The sequence below is a fragment of the Mesocricetus auratus genome, unplaced genomic scaffold, assembly GCF_017639785.1.
Source record: "Mesocricetus auratus isolate SY011 unplaced genomic scaffold, BCM_Maur_2.0 Super-Scaffold_100009, whole genome shotgun sequence".
Taxonomy (NCBI): Eukaryota; Metazoa; Chordata; class Mammalia; order Rodentia; family Cricetidae; genus Mesocricetus; species Mesocricetus auratus.
The window spans coordinates 66,887,533-66,907,318 of NW_024429193.1; the positions used below are offsets into that span (position 1 = coordinate 66,887,533).

The 19,786-nt window shown below is 49.4% G+C and overlaps 1 protein-coding gene across 2 annotated transcripts; it reads right to left on the reverse strand.

Moving 5' to 3' along the window:
* Positions 1–1,764: 1,764 nt before the first annotated feature.
* Ubqln4 (ubiquilin 4) lies at positions 1,765–19,331 on the reverse strand. 2 transcript variants are annotated; one of them, XM_005080135.4, is made up of 11 exons: positions 19,173–19,331; positions 17,507–17,658; positions 16,942–17,141; positions 16,288–16,550; positions 13,426–13,584; positions 9,074–9,299; positions 7,917–8,056; positions 7,376–7,459; positions 7,127–7,242; positions 6,589–6,775; positions 1,765–3,579 (listed from the first exon to the last, which is right to left on the reverse strand). In XM_005080135.4, the coding sequence occupies exons 1-11, from the start codon at positions 19,278–19,280 to the stop codon at positions 3,427–3,429; spliced, it is 1,788 nt and encodes a 595-aa protein (XP_005080192.1). In that variant the 5' UTR covers positions 19,281–19,331; the 3' UTR covers positions 1,765–3,426. The 2 variants fall into 2 exon arrangements, with proteins under 2 accessions (XP_005080192.1, XP_012976100.1); XM_013120646.3 differs by having other exon boundaries at positions 3,438–3,736.
* Positions 19,332–19,786: the final 455 nt, after the last annotated feature.

Below are 19,786 nucleotides of genomic sequence, written 5' to 3' on the forward strand. Positions count from 1 at the left end.
GTCAGGCTTGCAGGGCAGGCAGCTGAGCCTTCTGCCCACCCAGAGCAGCCATTCTGTCGATCATAGTGCGGTGTGTAGCTTCTTTGGCCTTGAATCTTAGAGTCTACATTTTACAGGTCATTATCAGTGAGTGAAGTATAGAACAAAAGTAGAGATTCCCTGTCCTCTAGATGTCCTTTATTTGTATCCTTTAACTCCGTTCCCTGGTCATTACGTATATCTTATGTCTATATGCCAAGATGTCTTAGCCTCTTTTGTTTAAACTTTGAATGCATTAAATTTCACTGTATAGTTATGAACCCATTTTTACCTTGTTTTGTGACAGTGTCTGTCTGTGTAGGGCTGGCTGACCTGGAACTTATATGTAAATCAGGCTGGCTATGAACTTTGCAGAGATCTACCTGTCTCTGCTTCCTGAGTGCCACTCTGTTGGCATTTATCTTAATATCATGAAAAACAGCTTTACTATCCTTAAAAAAATCCTTATTTTTGGTTTGAGACAGGGTATTACTAGATAACAAGCTGGCTTTGACTCAATAATTTTCTTTTTTGTTTTTTGAGTCAGAGTTTCTCTATATCACTGGTTGTGTTGGAACTCATTCTGTAGATCAGGTTGGCCTTGAACTCAGAGATTCATTTGCTTTCTGCCTCCTGACTGCTAGGATTAAAGGCATGTCCCACCACCACCCAGCTCTCATTTATTTATTTATTTAGTTTTTCAAGAAAGGATTTCTTTTTTCTTTTTTTGGTTTTACAAATAGGGTTTCTCTGTGGTTTTGGAGGCTATCCTGGAACTAGCTCTTATAGACCAGGCTGGTTTCAAACTCACAGAGATCCGCCTGCCTCTGCCTCCCAAGTGCTGGGATTAAAGCTGTGGGGGGCCCTCGGCTCAGCTTGCTTTTCTTTTTTTTTAAAATATTTTATTTATTTATTATGTATACAATCTTCAGCATGCCAGTAGAGGGCACCAGATCTCATTCAAGGTGGTTGTGAGCCACCATGTGGTTGTTGGGAATTGAACTCAGGACCTCTGGAAGAACAGTCAGTGCTCTTAACCGCTGAGCCATCTCTCCAGCCCCCAGCTTGCTTTTCTTTATTTTAAAGATGTTTATTTTGCCTGCATGTATGTCTGTGTACCATGCGCATACCTGCTGTCTGCATAGGCCAGAATAAGCTGGAGCCAGATTCCCTGAACTAGAGTTACAGATGGTTGTTGATGTTTCTAAACCCTGATAAGCCTCTCTACTGATGTAGCAATTCAAATCAGACCAAATCAAACCGAATTAGAAAAAGTCCTCACTTAATGGATACAATGCTCCCTGATGGCCTTCCAGTCTCCCAGAAAGGATACAGGAAAGGGAGATCAGAAAAACTAGGAGTCTGTTTTCTGGGAGGCAGTGTAAATACCATGAGGAAGTGGTCTTGAGCATCTCTGTGAGAGGGATCATCATTCTCCTTGATTTTTTTTTCCTTTTATTCAGCATTGGAATTTGTACTGAGAACCTGTCTGAAGCAGTCTCTCATTCTCCCATGCATGGCTCATTCTTATATCACCAGATTCTACTCATAGCTTCATTGCATAAAAGATAAGGCAAGTGTGGAGGCTCAGCCTACAATCCCATCACTGGAACACTGAGGCAGAAGGCTGCTACACATACAAGCCAGCCTGGGCTACAGTGACACCTTCTCAGAATACCCAAACTCAAAAATGACCTTGTCTTCCACCCAAATCCTCCCTCAAAACAAACACTGACAACATCAATGTACTCTCACAACAAAAATCATTTATTTACAAAGGCCAGGGTGGGTGTTGGGAGTAAGAGAGGAAACGGGCAGGCTGGTCTGAACTGCTTGGGACCCTTCCCCAACTGGGAACAGGACTCCTCTATCTCAGTCAGGGGATGCTCCACGTAGCTGGACTGGACCACAGAGCAGAGAGAATGTGTTGAGAGCCTCTTCCTCAGTACTCCAGCTGAGCTAAACCTAATTTCTTATGAAAGGTATCACTGTTCTCACCCCTTCCTCAAATAGAACTTTCTGGAAGAGAAACCTCACTATTTTTTTCCACCACAAGATTAGTGGTGGGTTGGGCCGTGGCAGCGCATGCCTTTAATCCCAGCACTCGGGAGGCAGAGGCAGGCGGATCTCTGAGTTCGAGAACAGCCTGGTCTAGAAGAGCTAGTTCCAGGACAGCCTCCAATGCCACAGAGAAACCCTGTCTTGAAAAACCACAAAAAAGTAATGGTGGCATCAGTTAGAGCCATTATCTTTAGAATTACTCAATATGCTTGCTGGTTACCAAACACCCAGAGACCCAGCTCTCCCAATGCTATATTCCTCCACTAGGCTGGCCCTTGTACCCACTCATCTCTGTTGACAAAGTTGTGAACCAGAAACCAACAAAGAGCACACACCTCCCAACTTTCATGTATGCTCGTATGTGCACAACTTCTCCATACTGCTGAGAAAGATCCAACCCCATCATGTCTCCTGGAGAGTGGAGCTCAAAGTACCAGAGCCGGAAGATATAGGTAGGTCCTGGGTCATTGGAACACGTGTATGCATATACACGTGTTGGAGACAATGGAGCCAACTTGATTCCTTGTAGGTCACATTGCTCAGCTTTGTTGAGCTCCATTCTCCAATTCAAACTCCATCAGTCTTTCGCTCTTCTCTCAGGCGGGAGCCTGGGTTCTCCAACCTGAAATCCATATCCCAGCTGTCAATCGAACTTCCAAGCATTCAGCTTAGGCCATCTCCCCAGTCCCTGCTTCCAGGGACTCTTAGCTCTTGCTCTTCACCAGCCTCTGTGGTCTTGTCTGTCCTTGGTAATCCTGCCCAGAGAGAGCACTGACTCATCGCTCCCTTTGAGCAAGAGGACAGGTATGTTTCTCCCTGCTTCAGAGTCCCAAAGGAGCCCTCGAGAAAAGGCTGGATGGATTTGCAAAATAGGGGTAGAGAAAGGAAACTATAGCATTTCATCAGTTCCTCTCCAGAGAGTGAAATTCAAACACTGGTTGGGTTGAGGTGAGGGAGGGAAGGAAGAGAGTAAAAGTAAATGTAAGGCGAGCTAATCCCTAGTGGTACTGATGGAAGACTTCCAGGAAGCCAGATGGGGTCCTCCTCTCTCAGACCCTGGGAGAAGACTGAGCATTGCCAGAGTACTTGAGGGCAAGGACGTGGGGCCAACTGGCGACACAACTGTGCAAACTAAACAGCTCTGCTCGGAGGGCCAGGAGAGAAGATTTCATGAGACAGCAACCGAATCAAGATCCTTGGACAGCTGTGGGGTTGGGCCCATGCCTCTAGTGTCATCCTGCTGTTTGTAGAGGTCAAAGAAGACAGGCTACAGAAGGTAGGGCTTGGCAGAGGAGCCAAAGGCTGGCGCTGAGAGGTGGGGGAAGGCGGGAGGCACAGACCAAGGGATCAGGAGAGCTGGGACCCCAGGAGTCTCTCAATAGCCGCGTTGATGTCCCCTCCTGTGGCAATCAGGGCCTGTAGGTTGGCTTCACGGTTGACGAAGCCCATGGAGTTGAGTTGCTCCAGCTGCTGTTGAAATCTCACTTCTGGCGTCGGCACCTGGAGGAGGCAGGCCTTGGCAAGTGGGCATGGACCCATTCTAGGGCTAGCCCCTGTCTTCCTTCCTTTCTTTTTGAGAATGTCTTGCTATGTAGTATGTAGCCCGGGCTGGCCTAGAACTGCTGGGATTGCAGGCATGTAACACCGTGCCTGTCTCCTAGAGGGACAGTTTGAATTTGAGTGTAGACATAATACCAGTAGGTCCCTAACACCCCATGGTCAAGGATGGCCCTTGTAGCCGCTTGTCCCCGACCCCCACCCTAGAGCTTTGTGCTTAGCTGAGGGAAAGCGAGATGCTAGCGAAAGTCAGGGAAACCAGTTCCCAAGTTAGTAAGTAACCACAACAATAAAACAGACGATAGTTTTGTTAAACTTCCTAAGTCCCTGGTAGGCCTGGGTCAGCTTGTTCCTACATGCTCTCCAGAAGATGTTAACAGATGCTTCAAAAGACTGATGCTGGGAGCCGGGCGTTGGTGGTGCACGCCTTTAGTCCCAGCACTTGGGAGGCAGAGGCAGGCGGATCTCTGTAAGTTCGAGACCAGCCTGATCTACAAAAAAGCTAGTTCCAGGACAGCCTCCAAAGCCACAGAGAAACCCTGTCTCAAAAAAAACCAAAAAAAAAAAAAAAAAGATTGATGCTGGGACAGAGAAGTGACCCAGTGATTATCTTCCTGAGGACCTGACTTTGATTCCTAACACCCACATGGTGGCTCACAACTGTCTGTAACTCTAGTCTCCAGGGACCTGATACCGATACTTCTTCAGGCCTCTGTGGGCACTAGGCACACACTTGGTGCCTAGACATACATGTAGACAAACCATTCATACATATAAAATAGAAATAAATAATCTAAAAAAAAATTCTGGGCTGGGCATGTAGCTTAGTGATAGAACCCTTGCCTACATGTGCAAGCCTCTGGGTTTGATCTCCAACATGGGGGGTGCACTCATGTAGAGAACCCCAGACCTCTACACTCAAATATGCTGGTTGCTAAACATGCCCCTCCTGAAAGTCTTTGCATCTACTGCCATAGCAAAGGTCAGAGAAGGACCCAGCAAGGAAAGAACATGCTAATGTTTTTAACCCTCCAGTAAACGCAACTATTAACAGAAGACAAGTCTTTTCTCTCCACATACGCCTATAAATGTCTCTTGGAAATGTTTTTCTGTGGGATATTCGTGTACTGTGTGAAGATTACTGCTATGTTTGGTGTAATACAAAGCTGAATGGCCACTAGGTAGGCAGGAAGTGTAGGTGGGACTTCTGGACAGAGAGAGAGAGAACTCTGGGAAGAAGAAAAGGCAGAGTTGCGAGTCAGACATGGACAGGAAACAGGAGGCACAAGATGAAAGAAAAGTAATGCCATGTGGCAGAACATAAATTAATATAAATGGATTAATTTAAGTTATAAGAACTAGTTGGGCCGGGCGTTGGTGGCGCACGCCTTTAATCCCAGCACTCGGGAGGCAGAGGCGGGCGGATCTCTGTGAGTTCGAGGCCAGCCTGGTCTACAAAGCGAGTTCCAGGACAGCTTCCAAAGCCACAGAGAAACCTGTCTCGAAAAACCAAAAAAAAAAAAAAAAAAAAAAAAAGAACTAGTTGGGACAATTCTTTTTTGTTGTTGTTTTTTTTCCCCCCAAACAGTGTTTCTCTGTGATTTTGGAGGCTGTCCTGGAACTCACTTTGTAGACCAGGCAGGCCTCGAATTCACAAAGATCCACCTGTCCCTGCCTCCTGGGTGCTGGGATTGAAGGTGTGCGCCACTATCACCTAGCTAGATGGGACAGTTCTAAGCTAAAGGCTAGGATTTCATAACTAAAACAAATCTCTGTGTTGTTATTTGTGAGCTGGCAGCCCAAAAAAAAGTCCAACTCCAATGTTTTCCCATGGGATGTTTGGGAAACATAAGTTTGATCATGACCAAAACTCTGCAAGAGGAAGGCTGTTGTGGAATATTTGTTTACACTGTTAAGATATATCTGCCTGGGGCTGGAGAGATGGCTCAGAGGTTAAGAACACTGGCTGCTCTTCTATAGGTCCTGAGTTCAATTCCCAGCAACCACATGGTGGTTCATAACCATCTGTAATGAGATCTGCTGCCCTCTTCTGGCATATAGGCATACATACAGACAGAACACTGTGTACATAATAAATAAATAAATACATCTTTAAAAAAAAAGTCTGCCTAAGGTGCCTTCTGATTGGTTTAATAAAGAGCTAAATGGCTAATAGGTAGGCAGGAGACAATAGACAGGACTTCCTGGCAGAGAGAGAGAATCAGGAAGGAGAAATCTAGGCACCTGATTTCACCATCAGACTCGGAACAAGCTGAATGTGCCATACTAAGAAGAGTTGACCAAGCCATGTGGGTGAATTTAAGCTATAAGGGCTAGTTAGGAAAACCCTAAGCTAAGGCCAAGCTTTCATAATAACAAGTCTTCGGGTCATTATTTGCAGGCTGGAGGTCCAAAGACGGTCTGACAAGGAAGCTTGCTACAGAAGGCTGGTGCTCACTGCCCACCTGATTAGATATATGTCCCTAGGGCCACACAACAAGCCCTGCTGTGTCAGAGTCCTTCCCAATGCCATGCTGGAGATCAAGCTGACCCAGCCCCGTTAGTGTTCTACACAAACGTTTGCAGAATGGTGTTTCCAGAAGAGGCACAGAGGTCACACCCCCAAGTCACCTCCGCCTGTGTCTACCTAAGACCCTGCCCTTGACTTTCATCATCTGCTGTCTGTGTAAGTGAGCAGCCAGCTGACCTCTTTGCCCTCAGTTTTCCCCATCTGTAACATACTGATCCTGTGACAATCTCCTGGGGCAGTTGGGAAACAGGGTAAATGACTCTCCTAGACAGAACATGCAGTATGGGACCAAGCATTTGCCGAACGGCAGCTCAGGCCTCGAAGCCAGCCAGGTCTGGCCTCCTCCAGAGCCTGTACTGCCGCCTCTACTCCATTGCTGTCCTTGGTGCTGCTCAGCACAGATGGGTGGCTGCCCTGTGTACCTGCGAGTTTCCACCTCCAGCCAAAAGCTGGATCATCTGCTGCATCAGTTGCTGCTGGGCGCTGGAACCCGCTGTGGGAGGAGACGTGGCTGCTACGCCCGGGGAGGAGGTAGGAGCCTCGGCTGCAGAACCAGAGTTGCTGCCTGCCAGGGGTGCAGGGGTCCGGGATGTCCCAAAGGAGCCAAGGCTGGGGGCAGGAGAAGAACAGGAGTTAAGAGACAGCAGCAGTCCAGGACAGGATGGGAGACGGATGTGGAGGAACAAGCTTGTACCTCAGCCCTCGGGGCTGAGATCAGAGGACCACAAGCTTGCGGCTATCCTGGGCTACCAAAGGGAGACTTAGTCTGAAAGGAAAAGAAAAGAATGGAAATGTGAGATCCAGAAGAGAAAGCAGTCAGGACAAAACAGGAAAGCAGATCTAGCCCAAGTAACAATGGTGTAAGGTGTGTGTGTGTGTGTGTGTGTGTGTGTGTCTGTGTGTAAGAGACAGACAGACAGATTGAACATTAATCACCAAATCACCAACCCGCCTCCTTACCTGGGTACCAGCCCAGGGGCTTCAGTCTGTAGGGTCTGCAGGCCCTGCTGGATCTGCAGCAAGGCCTGCATGGCCCGGGGATTGGTGAGGATGGAGAGAGACTCTGGGTTCTGCATCTGTTGGGAAATGAGCAGAGAAGGGCAAAAGGAGACAGCAGGAAAGAGCAAGTAAGCTTCAGCCGCGGCCTGGCCGTCACCTTAACGTCTAGCCATTGGACTTCCGGGCCTCCCTGCTGCAGTCCTCACTCACCTGCTGCAGAAACACAGGGAGCTGCAGACGGAGCTGTTCCTGAAGTTGTGGATTCCCCGCAAAAAGCGGCACATTCACCATCATCTGCCAGAGTGAAGGGAGTGGGGAGGCCAGGGTCATCCTACTCTAAGAAGTTCCCCACAGCCTCAGACGCTCCTCAGCCCTCCCACCACTGCAGGAAACCTGAGCAGCATTTCAAGAAATCTCAACGTACCCCAAAAGCCCACGTGGGGCCGTCAAAGAAATGGACCTGTGCGTTGAGTGATAAAGTGCCCAGGCCTGTCTGACCATCACCTGAGCTACCACTTTAAGTGGCTCCCATGTGCCACGCAATCCATCCCAGTGGGGAACTACTGTTGCTACCATTTGCAGAGGTGATCAGGTGTTGAGATAACTTGCTTAGCTCACAAAGCTGTTAAGTAGCAGAACTTGGAGTATGAAGCTGGGCAGCTTGGCCCCAGAGTGCTTCAACTGCCACTGCAAACTGTTCTGTCGTGGGGAACCCTTTCCCCAGCAATAGTTCCTTTCTCCAGTTGCATACCTGAGCAGCGAAGTCAGGGTTCTGGGCGAGCGTCTGCATCATGCTGCGCATGTAAGGGGCTGAGATCACATTCTGCATCAGCTGAGGGTTTTCGGAAATCTGCTGGAGGAGCGCCTGCATTTCTGGGCTGTTGAACATCCCTACAAACAAAGAGGGAAGCAAGACAGGAAGAAAGGGGTCCAAATGGAAACCGGATACTCCATTTCATCTCCCTTACTTCACTGAGCGGTCAGGAAACAGAAGCTATGGTCAAATAGGCATCTGGGCCCATGACACGGGTCCAAGTGCTCCTGACTCTAAAGTTAGCTTACAATGTTTTATCCTGGCCCTGGCCCATCAAGTTGGCTAAGGGCTAACTGGCTAGAAACCAAGTCTGCGTGCGTTATGTCCCTCTGACTGTGCCTGCCCCAAGCTCAGACACTGTGTGGGCTGGAAAGAACTAAAAGCCATGGAGAGCAATGGCTTTTAAACCTGCCTTTGCAGCTGAGGTCTGTTCTCAAGTCAAATCCCACTCAGGCACAATAATGGTGCGGCAGAAGCCAGTGCAGGAGATGAGGAACTGGCTCCCATTTGGTCCTTCCCTCTCCTGGAGACGGTCCAGAAGCCCCAACACTTAGGAATAGTGTGTAAGCCACAGATCAAGAGCCAGTCCTTCCTTAATAAATAAGGAAGCGGAAGCACATTCCCAATTAAAGTATCTCCCAGAGTGCAGAGAAATCAGGGAATCTACCAAAAGGTACCCCAGAGCCATGTGTCCCATCCGGAGACTTCCCTGGGGCCCGCAGAGTGTACCCTGCATTTTTGTACATGATAGCCCCGCACATCTGTCTGCTATCACATCCGCCTGTCCCCTTCTCCTAATCTCCATCTCCCACTCTGACCTGTTTACACTGGATGGCACTGGAAAGTGTTCATGGAGCTGGGAGGTGTGGTCTGGTTTATTCATGAGCCGTTACTTAGGTCACTACCAGAGACACAACCACAATAGACCTTCCTCTGAGGGGGGCAGGGCCATTGCAGCAGGCTGCTGAGACCTGTAGCTTTAATTCAGCCTCACCTGTTTTCAATACATTGAAGCAATGTGAACCCCATTCAGTCTGGGGCAGAGGGGCTGCCCTGGTGTGACCCCACTAGGCTCCTTCCACCCTAAGACATACCTGACCCCAGGCTAGCCGCATTGATCCCAAAAGGGTTCGAGACTGTCGGGTGCACCTGGCTGGTCCCCGATCCTCCGGTGCCCTCCCCACCGGACCCTGGGGCCTGGGAGGTGGGGGGCGAGGGGCTCCAGGGGTTAGGGAGGGGCTCTCGATTCTCAGTCCGAAGAGGTTGGGAGGATGAGCTGTCGGAGTTCCCGGCCAGGGAAGAGAAGGGATTGTTGCCAAACTGGGAGGAGGGAAAGGTTTTGGGTTAAGGACTGAAACAAATCAGGGACGAGGGAGAGGCTCCCTCTCTGCTCACATCTGGGACCCTCCCCTCCCCAGGGAATGGAGACACATCAGACATCCTCATCTGTTCTCTGTTCCCAAAGGACTGGCTCCACCCTCACCCGACCCTGCAGAGGGCACCTGGCTGATGCTAGTGACTGACAGCCAAAGCCCTCAGGAAAGATGCCACTTCCCAGGCTTGTGCTCAGTGTGGGCCTCTGCTTTTGGCTCTGTGACTCACGCTTTTGCATACATCTTCCCTGCACTGTAATGAGGTATTTCTGCTCTTGGAGTAGTTAAGGGGCACAGGCGCAGTGGAATTCACCTTCCCCTCTGCGCTACACTATAGGTGCTCGGTAAGGAATGGCCAGTTTTGTGGTTGCAGGCTGTCAGACCTGCATCTGCCTCCAGCTCCCTCTTTCCCTGCCACCTTGGCCTAATTCTAATGCCCAGAACTCTGTTGCTCACTTCCTTGGTCCGCTGAGGGGCATTTGAGTCACTGAAGCAAGCCCCAGGGGGTAGAGCTCTGTCTGGTTAAGGATTCCCTTGAGGTTTTCTTCCTCTGTCCTTTGGGTGGATCCCCCAGCCCCTCTCCCAAAGACTACTCGGGACTGGACCTCATCAGATGGCACATTGCCCAAGGGTAACACCATACCTCTTCCCTCCAATGACTAGGACAGTGGTCTATCGGGGACCTGTATGCCCAGGGGGCCTGGTGTGCTGAGTTCTTGACCCTCCTTTACTTGCTCAGTTTTACAAAGGCTCAGTTTACCAGTCTACCCTGAGCTGAGCTGAGACACCTTGCCTACACCAGATACCTATTGTGATAACCAGCTGGCTTCACCAGCAACGCGTTCCTGCCATTTCAGATCGCCCACGCCTGTAATCTGCATCTCCACCACTTCTAGTCCTTCACCTGCTGTCCTTCCTGGTGTACCTACAGACTAATCTCTTTCCCTGAACTACCAGAGTGACTACCCACCATTTACTGAATGCCTTGGCACATTTATTCTAATATCCCTCTATATGCCAGTTCTCAAAAATGTGGCTCTAGTAACCCTTGAAAGACTAGAAAGTCTTCATAACTCTACAAATGTCAATTTGCTGTTTTTACTTACTCTGTTATGAAAGCTGTGTAGCAGGGGACATTCAATGGGGTGAATGCAGACCTCATAAGCCCACTGCCTACAGGCTCAGACATTAAAAGATATCTTCGGGAAAGACACTCTTTCTTCTAAGTTTGTTCTGTCTCTCACCACGCCCAGATTTCAGTTTTAATTTCTGGCCGTGAATACTGATAGGTCCAACTCACAAAAATAAAGTTCTTTAGGGACCCTCTGTAACTTCTGTATGTTTAGTTTATTTATTTATTTATTTGTTTATTTTTGGTTTTTCGAGACAGGGTTTCTCTGTAGCTTTGGAGGCTGTCCTGGAACTCTCTTTGTAGACCAGGCTGGCCTCGAACTCATAGAGATCCGCCTGTCTCCGCCTCCTGAGTGCTGGGATTAAAGGCATGCGCCACCACCGCCCGGCCTGTATGTTTATTTTTTATAGTCTCTTGTAGTCTGGGCTAGCCCTGAACTTTGATCCTCCCACTTATATCTCTAGAGTAATGGGATTACAGTATGAATGCATCTTTGGGGGAGGGTGGGCAGCATGTCACCTGTAGGCCTAAGTGGCCTGAAACTTGTAGACCAGACTGGCTCAGACCTAGAGATCCCCCCTCAGCCTATTGAAAGCCGGGTTCCAGTGTATGCTCCATGATCAGCGCACTCTCTCATTTTCAGGGTATAATTGGGTCCTGAGACAAAGAGGGAGAGCGACTGCTATAATGGATGACCTTGGCTTTGACAGCGAGAGTAAGACTCAATGAGGGATCATCTAAAATCACGTTGTTAGAGTCAGGAGGTGCCGGCGCACGCCTTTAATCCCAGCACTCGGGAGGCAGAGGCAGGCGGATCTCTGTGAGTTTGAGGCCAGTCTGGTCAGGACAGGCTTCAAAGCTACGCAGAGAAATCCTGTCTCGTTAAAACAAAACAAAAATATCACATTGCTAGAAAATGACAAAGCAGGTATATGAACCCAGGTTTGTGGGTGCCAAATGCTTTATTCTTTTAGCAAAAGCAGTGTTTGTTTGTTTTTTTTTATGCTTTCCTGTGTGTGCTAGAAATTAGCTGGAGTGTTTGCCGTCTTTCTCAACTATCCACTTTAGTTTTGTTTTGGAGACAGGGTGTCATGTTTCTCAAGTTGGCTTTGAACTTGATGTGCAGCTGAGGATGAGCATGACCTCTGGGTCCCTGAGTACTGGGATTAGAGAAGCATACTACCTTGTGTTGCTGCAGCTCAAACCCAACAAGCAATCTTCCAACTGAGCTAGGTTATTTATTTATTTGAGACAGAATTTCATATAGTTAGGCTAGCCTTGAGCCCCAGATCTTCCTAGATGCTAGGACTATAGGTATGGGATACCATATCTCATGTTTATAAAACTATTTTATGGTGCTGTCAAGGTAGCTCTGTGGTTAAAAGCACTGGCTGTTCTTCCAGAGGTCCTGAGTTCAATTCACAGCATCCACATGGCAGCTCACAACTGTCTATAACTCCAGTTCCAGGAGATCTCACATCAATGCACATAAAATAAAGTTAAATAATTTAAAAAAAACTTTTATTTTTTCTTTTTGGTGGAGGTGGAATTGACCCTAGGTCTCACACACTCTAGGCAAGCACTCTACCAGTGAACAACATTCTCCACTCATAAAACACTTTTAAAAGTTCACAATCCAGGGCTGGAGAGATGGCTCAGAGGTTAAGAGCACTGGCCGCTCTTTCAGAGGTTCTGAGTTCAATTCCCAGTAACCACATGGTGGCTCACAGCCATCTATAATGAGATCTGGTGTCCTCTTCTGGCTTGCAGACAGACATGGAGGCAGGCTGTTCTGTTGTATTCATAATAAATAAATAAATCTTTTTTTTTTTTTTTTTGGTTTTTCGAAGCAGGGTTTCTCTGTATTGTTTTGGAAGCTGTCCTGGAACTCACTCTGTAGACCAGACTGGCCTCAAATTCACAGAGATCCACCTGCCTCTGCCTCCCAAGTGCTGGGATTAAAGGCATGCGCCACCACCGCCCAGCATAAATAAATAAATGTTAAAAAAAAAAAGTTCACAATCCTAGAGATGCATGGAGCTGATAAGATGCATCAGCAGGTCAGAGCATGGCTGCTCATCCAGAGGACCCCAGTTTGTTTCTTAGGACCCACATGGTGGCTCAAACCATGTGTAACTCTAGTTTCAGAGGATCTGACTCCTTCTTCTGGCCTCCACAGACATTCCATGTACAAGTATATATGTAGGCAAAACATCCATCCATAAAAATAAATACATTCTTTTCACTCTTTTTTGGAAGTGCATAATCCCACTGATCATGATGATATATCCCAACACTTGGGATGCTGGCTTGGGAGGATTTCAAGTTCTGGAATGCTCTGAGCTATATAGTGAAACCTTGTCTTGAAAATACAAAAATTAAAACAAGGGTTCACTGAGCATTTAATTGCAGCAGAGGCAGGCAGATCTCTATGAGTCAGAGGCCAACTTGTTTTACATAGAGTTCCAGGCCACCCAGGGCTACATAGTGAGATTTCTCAAAAAATAAAAACCAGCAAAATAAAACAAAAGCCTGCAGAGACTGACCAGACCAGTTCTAAGTGGGGTTGGTAACATTGTCATTAACAAGTCTCCCCAAATGATTCTGATGTAGATGAATAGATACACTGTTCTGGGGTTGGTTAACTTTTGACAGCAAGTCAGCCTCCCATCCTTTAAGCCTCCGGTGTAAGTGTTTATCAGAACAACATCAGGTCCCTTGGACACCCTCTTACCTACTTCCCTAGGGACCTCCATTATAGTCTGCCCTCATCAAGATGGCTGTCACTGGATCTGCACTTCAAAGGAAATGCCTTCCAGCAAAGGTCCACCCCCCAGGAGACTGGCAAGTAACTGGGAAGCACTGGGGCGTGCTGAGGTTGGGAGGGAGTAGGGAGCCCTGAACCCAGCCAGCCCTCCTGTGGCTTGCCTCCAGGTCCCACCTGTTCCCGGGCAGCAGTGAACATAGGCTCCTGGATGTCAGTGTACATGCGGCGCAGGGCATTATAGCCTCCAGGAACACTTTCCAAGTTGCTGAGGGCCCGGTCCTGGTTCCGCATCATTTCTTGCATCATGGCTGGGTTCCGAGCAAGCTCCATTGTCTGTTGAAGGGAAAAATATGAGATGGGTCCTGGAGCCAGAGGAATACCAAGCTAGGAAAAGGGACCAGAGGAGGGAGTCTACATGGGGAATGTGGGAACCACTCAACAGTGGCAGGAAGTATGGCAAACCAGATCTCCTCCTGTAATCTGGACTTCATCCCTGCCTCTCTGGCTGTTTATGTTGGTTTTTTGAATTGAGGGATGGTGTTCTCAGACGGGAAGAGGCAGTAGTGTCCTTCTTTCGGGCTCAGAGGATCCACAGAGGTGACAGAGAGTGTAAGAAAAAGGTGGGTGAAGGAGCCCTAGGGTTTTTTTTCCCTGCCTACAACTGTACCAGTTCCATAGTGGTGACTCAATAAATACCTATTGGATGATAAATTATAGGATAAGCGATTGGAGTCCTATGAGGCTAGATTTATAGGTCCAGGAAGGAGTCTTAGAGGACTGGAGAGGATTTGGGAGGAAGATGGCAGTCCAAGGAACAGGATAAATAGCTGCTGGCTTCATCATGATATCCCCAAGGCTTGACACTAACAGCAACTAAATAACCTGTTGTAGAATATTATTTTAAGGGGGCTGGAGAGATGGCTCAGCGGTTAAGAGCACTGACTATTCTTCCAGAGGTCCTGAGTTCAATTCCCAGCAACCACATGGTGGCTCACAACCACCTTAAGTGAGATCTGGTGCCCTCTTCTGGCATGCAGGCAGAAGACTGTATCCACAAGAAATAAACAAAATATTAAAAAAAAAGAATACTTTAAAATGTGTTACATTTGTTTACACTGTAGAACATTTGTTAATGATGCAAAGATGTGTTGCATTAGTTTAACTCTGTGAAGCTGTGTTACTTACTGTACCTATCTAAACACCTGATTGGTCTAATAAAGAGCTGAATGGCCAATGACTTGGCAGGTCAGGATAGGCGGGGCTGGTAGGCAGAGAAAATAGATGGGAGGAGAAGTCTGAGATGATGGAGAAGCAAGAACAAGACCGGCACCAGGGGCCAGTCATCCAGCCAGCCACAGAGTAGGAGTGAAAGTAAGACATACAGAAGTAAGAAAAGGAGAAACCCCAGGGATAAGGTAGATGGGATAATTTACAAAAAGTTAGAAAAGCTAGCTAGAAACAAGCCAAGCTAAGGCTGTGCATTCATGAGTAAGGATAAGCCTCTGTATTTATTTGGGAGCTGGGTGGCTGGCCCCCCCAAAAGAATGAAGAATAAGCAGTGAACTACATAACCTAGAATTGAAGTCACACCATTTTCGCAGTAACCTTCCCAGGTCAGTAGTCCTGTCCATCTTTTGTAGACATGAAATGTGGTCAGGGAGGACCACAGACCTGTTGTCCCCTAAGACACATAAGTCAATCATGCAGACAGGTTTCCAGGCCAGGTCTCACCAAAATCACACTGTAAGTCCTGGTAAATCAAACTGGGTAGGGGAAGGATTCAGACTGGACACCCCCTAAGCCCATGTCCCCCTCTTCAGCCAAACTGAACCCTCTGCAACACTGCCGATGGGGCTCTCTGCTTTAGAGCTGCCGCCAGAGTCACTCAATGTCACAATGAAGCCAGGAGGCTACTTATTCCTGTTCCTCGGCCTGCCTTCTTCTCCCCAAATCCCCTCCAGTCTTCTATGACACCTTCCTAGACCCACAGACCTACCTAGCCTAACAGGACTCCGATCCCTTGCCCTATAATTTACCATACAATAAGTATTTACTGAGTCACCACTATGGAGCAGATACAGTTTTTGGCCGGAAAAGAAAATACCCAAACACTCAAAAAGTTCTTCTACCATTAAAAAAAAGAAAGAAAAAAAAGTCATGGCCATGTAGTGGTATACACCTTTGATCCTAGCACTTAGGAGGCATTTGTCTTGTGCATTCGAGGCTAGCCTGGTCTTTATAGTGAGATCCTGTCTCACAATAATCAACTAATTAATTGGAAAAAATTTAAAAGCCTTAGTTGTTAGTTACCTGCCAGTGAATCAGTCTCTGGTCTCCACAACCCTGATGGCAAGACCACCTATGCTGTCTTCTGGTAAACAGCTTCCAGAAAATGGTCTGCAGTCTGGCATAGTGGCATACAACTTTCCCCAGCATTCAGGAGGCAGAGGCAGGAGGATCTCTGTGAGTTTGAGGCCAGCCTGGTCTATATAGAGAATTCCAGGACAGCCAGGCTACATAGAGAGAGCATGTGACAAAAATAAGTATGTTAAAAAAAAAAAAAAGAGCTGGCCAGTGGCAGTGCACACCTTTAGTCCCAGCACTTGGGAGGCAAAGGCAGGTGGATCTTTGTCAAGGCTAGCCTGGTCTACAAGTTCCAGGAAAGCCAGTGATACATGAAGAAACTCTATCGTGAAAAAACAAAAAAGAAAAAAGAAAAGAAAATGATCTCCATCGGTGTCCTCCTCGACCGGTGTGTCTTTGGTCTTTGCTTTGTGGTTCCTTGGTGTTGAACATTATTTTCTTTCCTTGGCTCATCCAATGTCTTTCTTTAGGTCTTATCTCAGAGTAGGGTCAGAAACCCTTATTATGTTCCTAGGGGATTCAGGGGTATCCTTAGGCGTTGCCTGCAAGTCTGTCCCACTTTCCTGGCCTATGTCTGTCCATTACTGTATCAAGTGCTCAACTGAATGAACAGATGGTAAGTTAGGAATGGCTGACACCCACCCCCCTCTTCCAGCCTTAGCTCACACCCACCTGCCTCATGAGCTCAGGGTTGTTGAGCATGTGGCTGATCTCGGGGTTCCTCTCCATCAACTGTTGCATCTGGGGGTTAGCCATGATCATGTGGCGCATCAGGTCAGGGTTTGACATCATATCCTGGACCAAAGGGTTCTCCATGATTTGTGACAGCATCTCGGGGTTGGACATGAGCTGTCTCTGCATCTGTTGCTGGAGCTCCATGAAGTTGGCAGAACCCAGGCCCAGGCTGCCTAGGCCAAGGATGCCCCCAAAGCCAGCTGTGGGAAGGAGTAGGTCAGAGTCTAGCTCTCAGGCCTGTCTCAGATCTATCAGAGCCTGTGAATTTGGGTCTTCAGGATAGGCCCTAATGACCTCTCACAGGTCCTTCTTGCAATCACTCCCACAGCTCCAGCAAGGAGACCTCTTTAAAGGTAGAGGCCAAGCTGAGCATCATTGAACAGAGAGAAATCAAACAGTCACCCGCCTTTCTCTACTCCCCCCTGAAATCCTGGACACCATCATTAACTGCCCCCCACGCTTGCCCCAGCTTGGCTTAAGCACCACCATCTGGAAGAGTGTCTCCCCCATGGGACTCCTGTTCTTTATCCCTGTGCACCCCACTCCCTGCCCAATAAACACAAGATTATGCCCTCCTCCCTAGAGGCTTACAGAGAATCGATGCAGTAGCACTTGGGGGGCCCTCTGCAGTCACTGGAGTGGGTCCCCCTCCACTGCCAGCATCTGAAGCGGCACTGCCAGAGCCGCAGGGCTGGGCAGGGGCAGCAGGTGAGGCAGGTGTGGTGGAGGGTGCAGAGGCAGAGTCAGGAGTGGATGGGGGAGAACCAGTGGCGGTCACCGGATCTTGAGCCCTGAGGACAAAGAGCGGAGAATCCTTGTTAGCGTGTGTGCGTGCGTGTGTGTGTGCGTGTGTGTGTGTGTGTGTGTGTGTGTGTGTGTGTGTGTGTACACGTGGGAAGCTGGCTGTGTAGCTGCTGCCATCTCAAGCCACCTCCTGAGCAGCCTTGCCCCACCCTTACCCCAAGCTGGCAGGATGCAGGGGACATCCAGGAGAGGGAGATGCTGTAAGTATCACTAGTCTTTAAGGCAATCTGGGAGTGGTCAGTCAGGCTCCCCTAGAGGTAAGGTCTTATCCACCTGCACCAGGCTAGGCCAACAGCTGAGAAAGGATCTGAAGTGAAGCCCCAATTAAGGTCCGTTCCTTTCCTGAACTTACTTCTGAGGGGTCTTGATGACTAGGTGCACGGTGAGCCCATCCTTGATCCCATGCTGGTTCAGCGTGTCTCCATCCTTGAGGATCTTGCCTGCGAAGATCAGGACCAGCTGATCCTGCTGAGCCTTAAACCTCCGGGAGATTTCTTCCTTGAACTGTGGTCAAGAGGCAGAGGTCACTGTGGAGGCTGCCTGCACTCCACTGCCAGGTCTCTACTCTCAACTCTGCCCCTCTAGCTGCAATAAGCAACAGTGAGACAGATCTGCTTTTTCCATTAGTTCCGTGATTCAGCCTCCCAACCCTAGAAAGCCCCAGCTGCTATCTACCTCAGTTCTCCGTTACCACCTGGGCAGCCCTCCCCATCCTAACCCCTTCAACTCGCGTTGCTCTCAGGCTCTCTCTCTTCACTCGAAGTTTCTCTTTATTCCCAGCTTCCTCATAACTATAGCAAATACAGACAGTTGTTGAGTAATCTACTGTGTCAATGACGATCCCCATTTCATTTAAGTATATATTTATTTAGAGACAGGGTCTCTCTGTGTAGCCCTTCCTGTTCTGGAACTCTCTATGTAGACCAGGATAACCTCAAACTCACCCAGCAGAGATCCGCCTGCCTCTGCTGGGGTTGTAACGATAAGGATCAGAGAGGGGTAGGAATTCAGGTCTGTACATCAGTATCTCCATCACAGACACTCTCAATAAGAGCCGTGTTCCAATTCAGCCTTTCTGGAAGAACTTTAAATTCTTTTTTTTTCCCCCGTCGTGACCGGATTTCTCTGTGTAGCTCTGGCTGTCCTGGAACTCACTCTACAGATCCGGCTGGCTTCGAACTCACAGAGATCCGCCAGCCTCTGACTCTCTCATTGCTGGGATTAAAGGCATGTGCCACCACTGCCCGGCCAGGACTGTAAAATCCTTGCATGGGAGCGCAGTAGTGGTATCAAAGGATACTCTGAGGTGAGTTAGACTCTCTAGATTATATCAGCTACTCCAAAACACAACATAACACATACTCTAATTATAAACAGTGCACTTGCTAAGCAAGGATTCCTCTCTTCCAACCAGATGGCCTATCCTAAGCCCCGCCTATGTGCAATTCTGGAGCAGCGTCAAGCAGTGGGGAACACAGGCAATAGTCCCTCGCTCATTCAACATTATTTTGTTGAGCACCTACTGAGCTCAATAAATCCTATAGAGCAGAAAACTGAACAACACAACCGTTTCGATTTGCGAGCAGGAAGGATCAGTACGGAGAGGGAGCACTCCCATCACGCGACTCTCCCGGGGGAGCTTAGCCGCAGCTCACTCGGGCCACACTGTGCCTCGGCGCCTGGAACCTCTACCAGTAACCGTGGCGCACTCTACCCTCAAGCCTAGGACCCTCCGGTCGCCCGCAAGCACGGAGTCTCTTTCTCAAGCTCCCCCACCACGCCCCCAGCCCTGGTAGCGTGGCCAAACCCGTCCCAACCCGCGCCACGCTTGCCGGACTGGCCCAGGCAGGGCGCCCCCTACCCGCCTCGCCGGCCCTCACGCTGCTGGATCCCCTGGGCTCCGCCCCGGCCGGGGGCCCGTCCCGCAGCCAGGCCGTCCCCGAGGTCTCCATCTCAGCGCTGACCCCACGGTGCACTGCTCCCGCCCGTCCTCCTCCCTCCAGCGTCAGCGGTACTACCTCCTTGACCGAGGCTCGATCGCAGATCACGATCTCCTCCTTGTCCTTGGGGGTCTTGACGGTGACCCGAATCTGGGGCCTCGTCTCGGCCCCGCTCGGCTCCGCCATGCCGCCACCCGGCCGCCCGCCAGCCCGTCCGGCTCCTCCTCCCGGCCCGCCCGGCCCGGCTCGACTCCGGCGCCTTCAACTCCCCCTCCCGCCCCTCCCCAAGGCTCCGCCGCCCCCTCCGGACAACCGCAGCCACAGCGCCCCGGGCGGCCTGGGGGGGCACTGCAGCTGGGGCGGCCCCGGGCCGAGCGGGGTCCGCAGCTGGTCCGGACGAGCTTCTCGGTAGCCCAGAGGGCGGCGTAGCGGGCGCCGAGGCTCGGCGATGCCCGCGGCTCCCTCCCGTTCGGGACAAAGGACTTTCTGTGTCGCCGTCTCATCTCCGTTCCCTGGGGTAACTGGGTTTTCTTAGGAGGCGGACTCTCTGCCAGGCCTGGAGTCGTTCCTGGATCTGGACGTCCTTAACACCTCTGCAGGAATAGCTACGGTCGCCCAGGAGCCGTCCCGCGAGGCCACTAAGGACAGTTTCAGAGACCTGGAGTTTGCCTACGTGGCTTCTCTGAGCCTTG

What these genes read in the sequence shown, in the direction of transcription:
- Ubqln4 (XM_005080135.4), bottom strand. Translation starts at nt 19,280, where the DNA reads ATGGCGGAGCCGAGCGGGGCCGAGACGAGGCCCCAGATTCGGGTCACC. An exon ending in TGCGGCTAGCCTGGGGTCAG is followed by an intron (nt 8,057 to 9,073) that starts GTATGTCTTAGG and finishes CTTTGTTTGTAG; the next exon opens with GGATGTTCAACAGCCCAGAA. An exon ending in CTGGAGGTGGAAACTCGCAG is followed by an intron (nt 3,580 to 6,588) that starts GTACACAGGGCA and finishes TGCCTCCTCCAG; the next exon opens with GTGCCGACGCCAGAAGTGAG.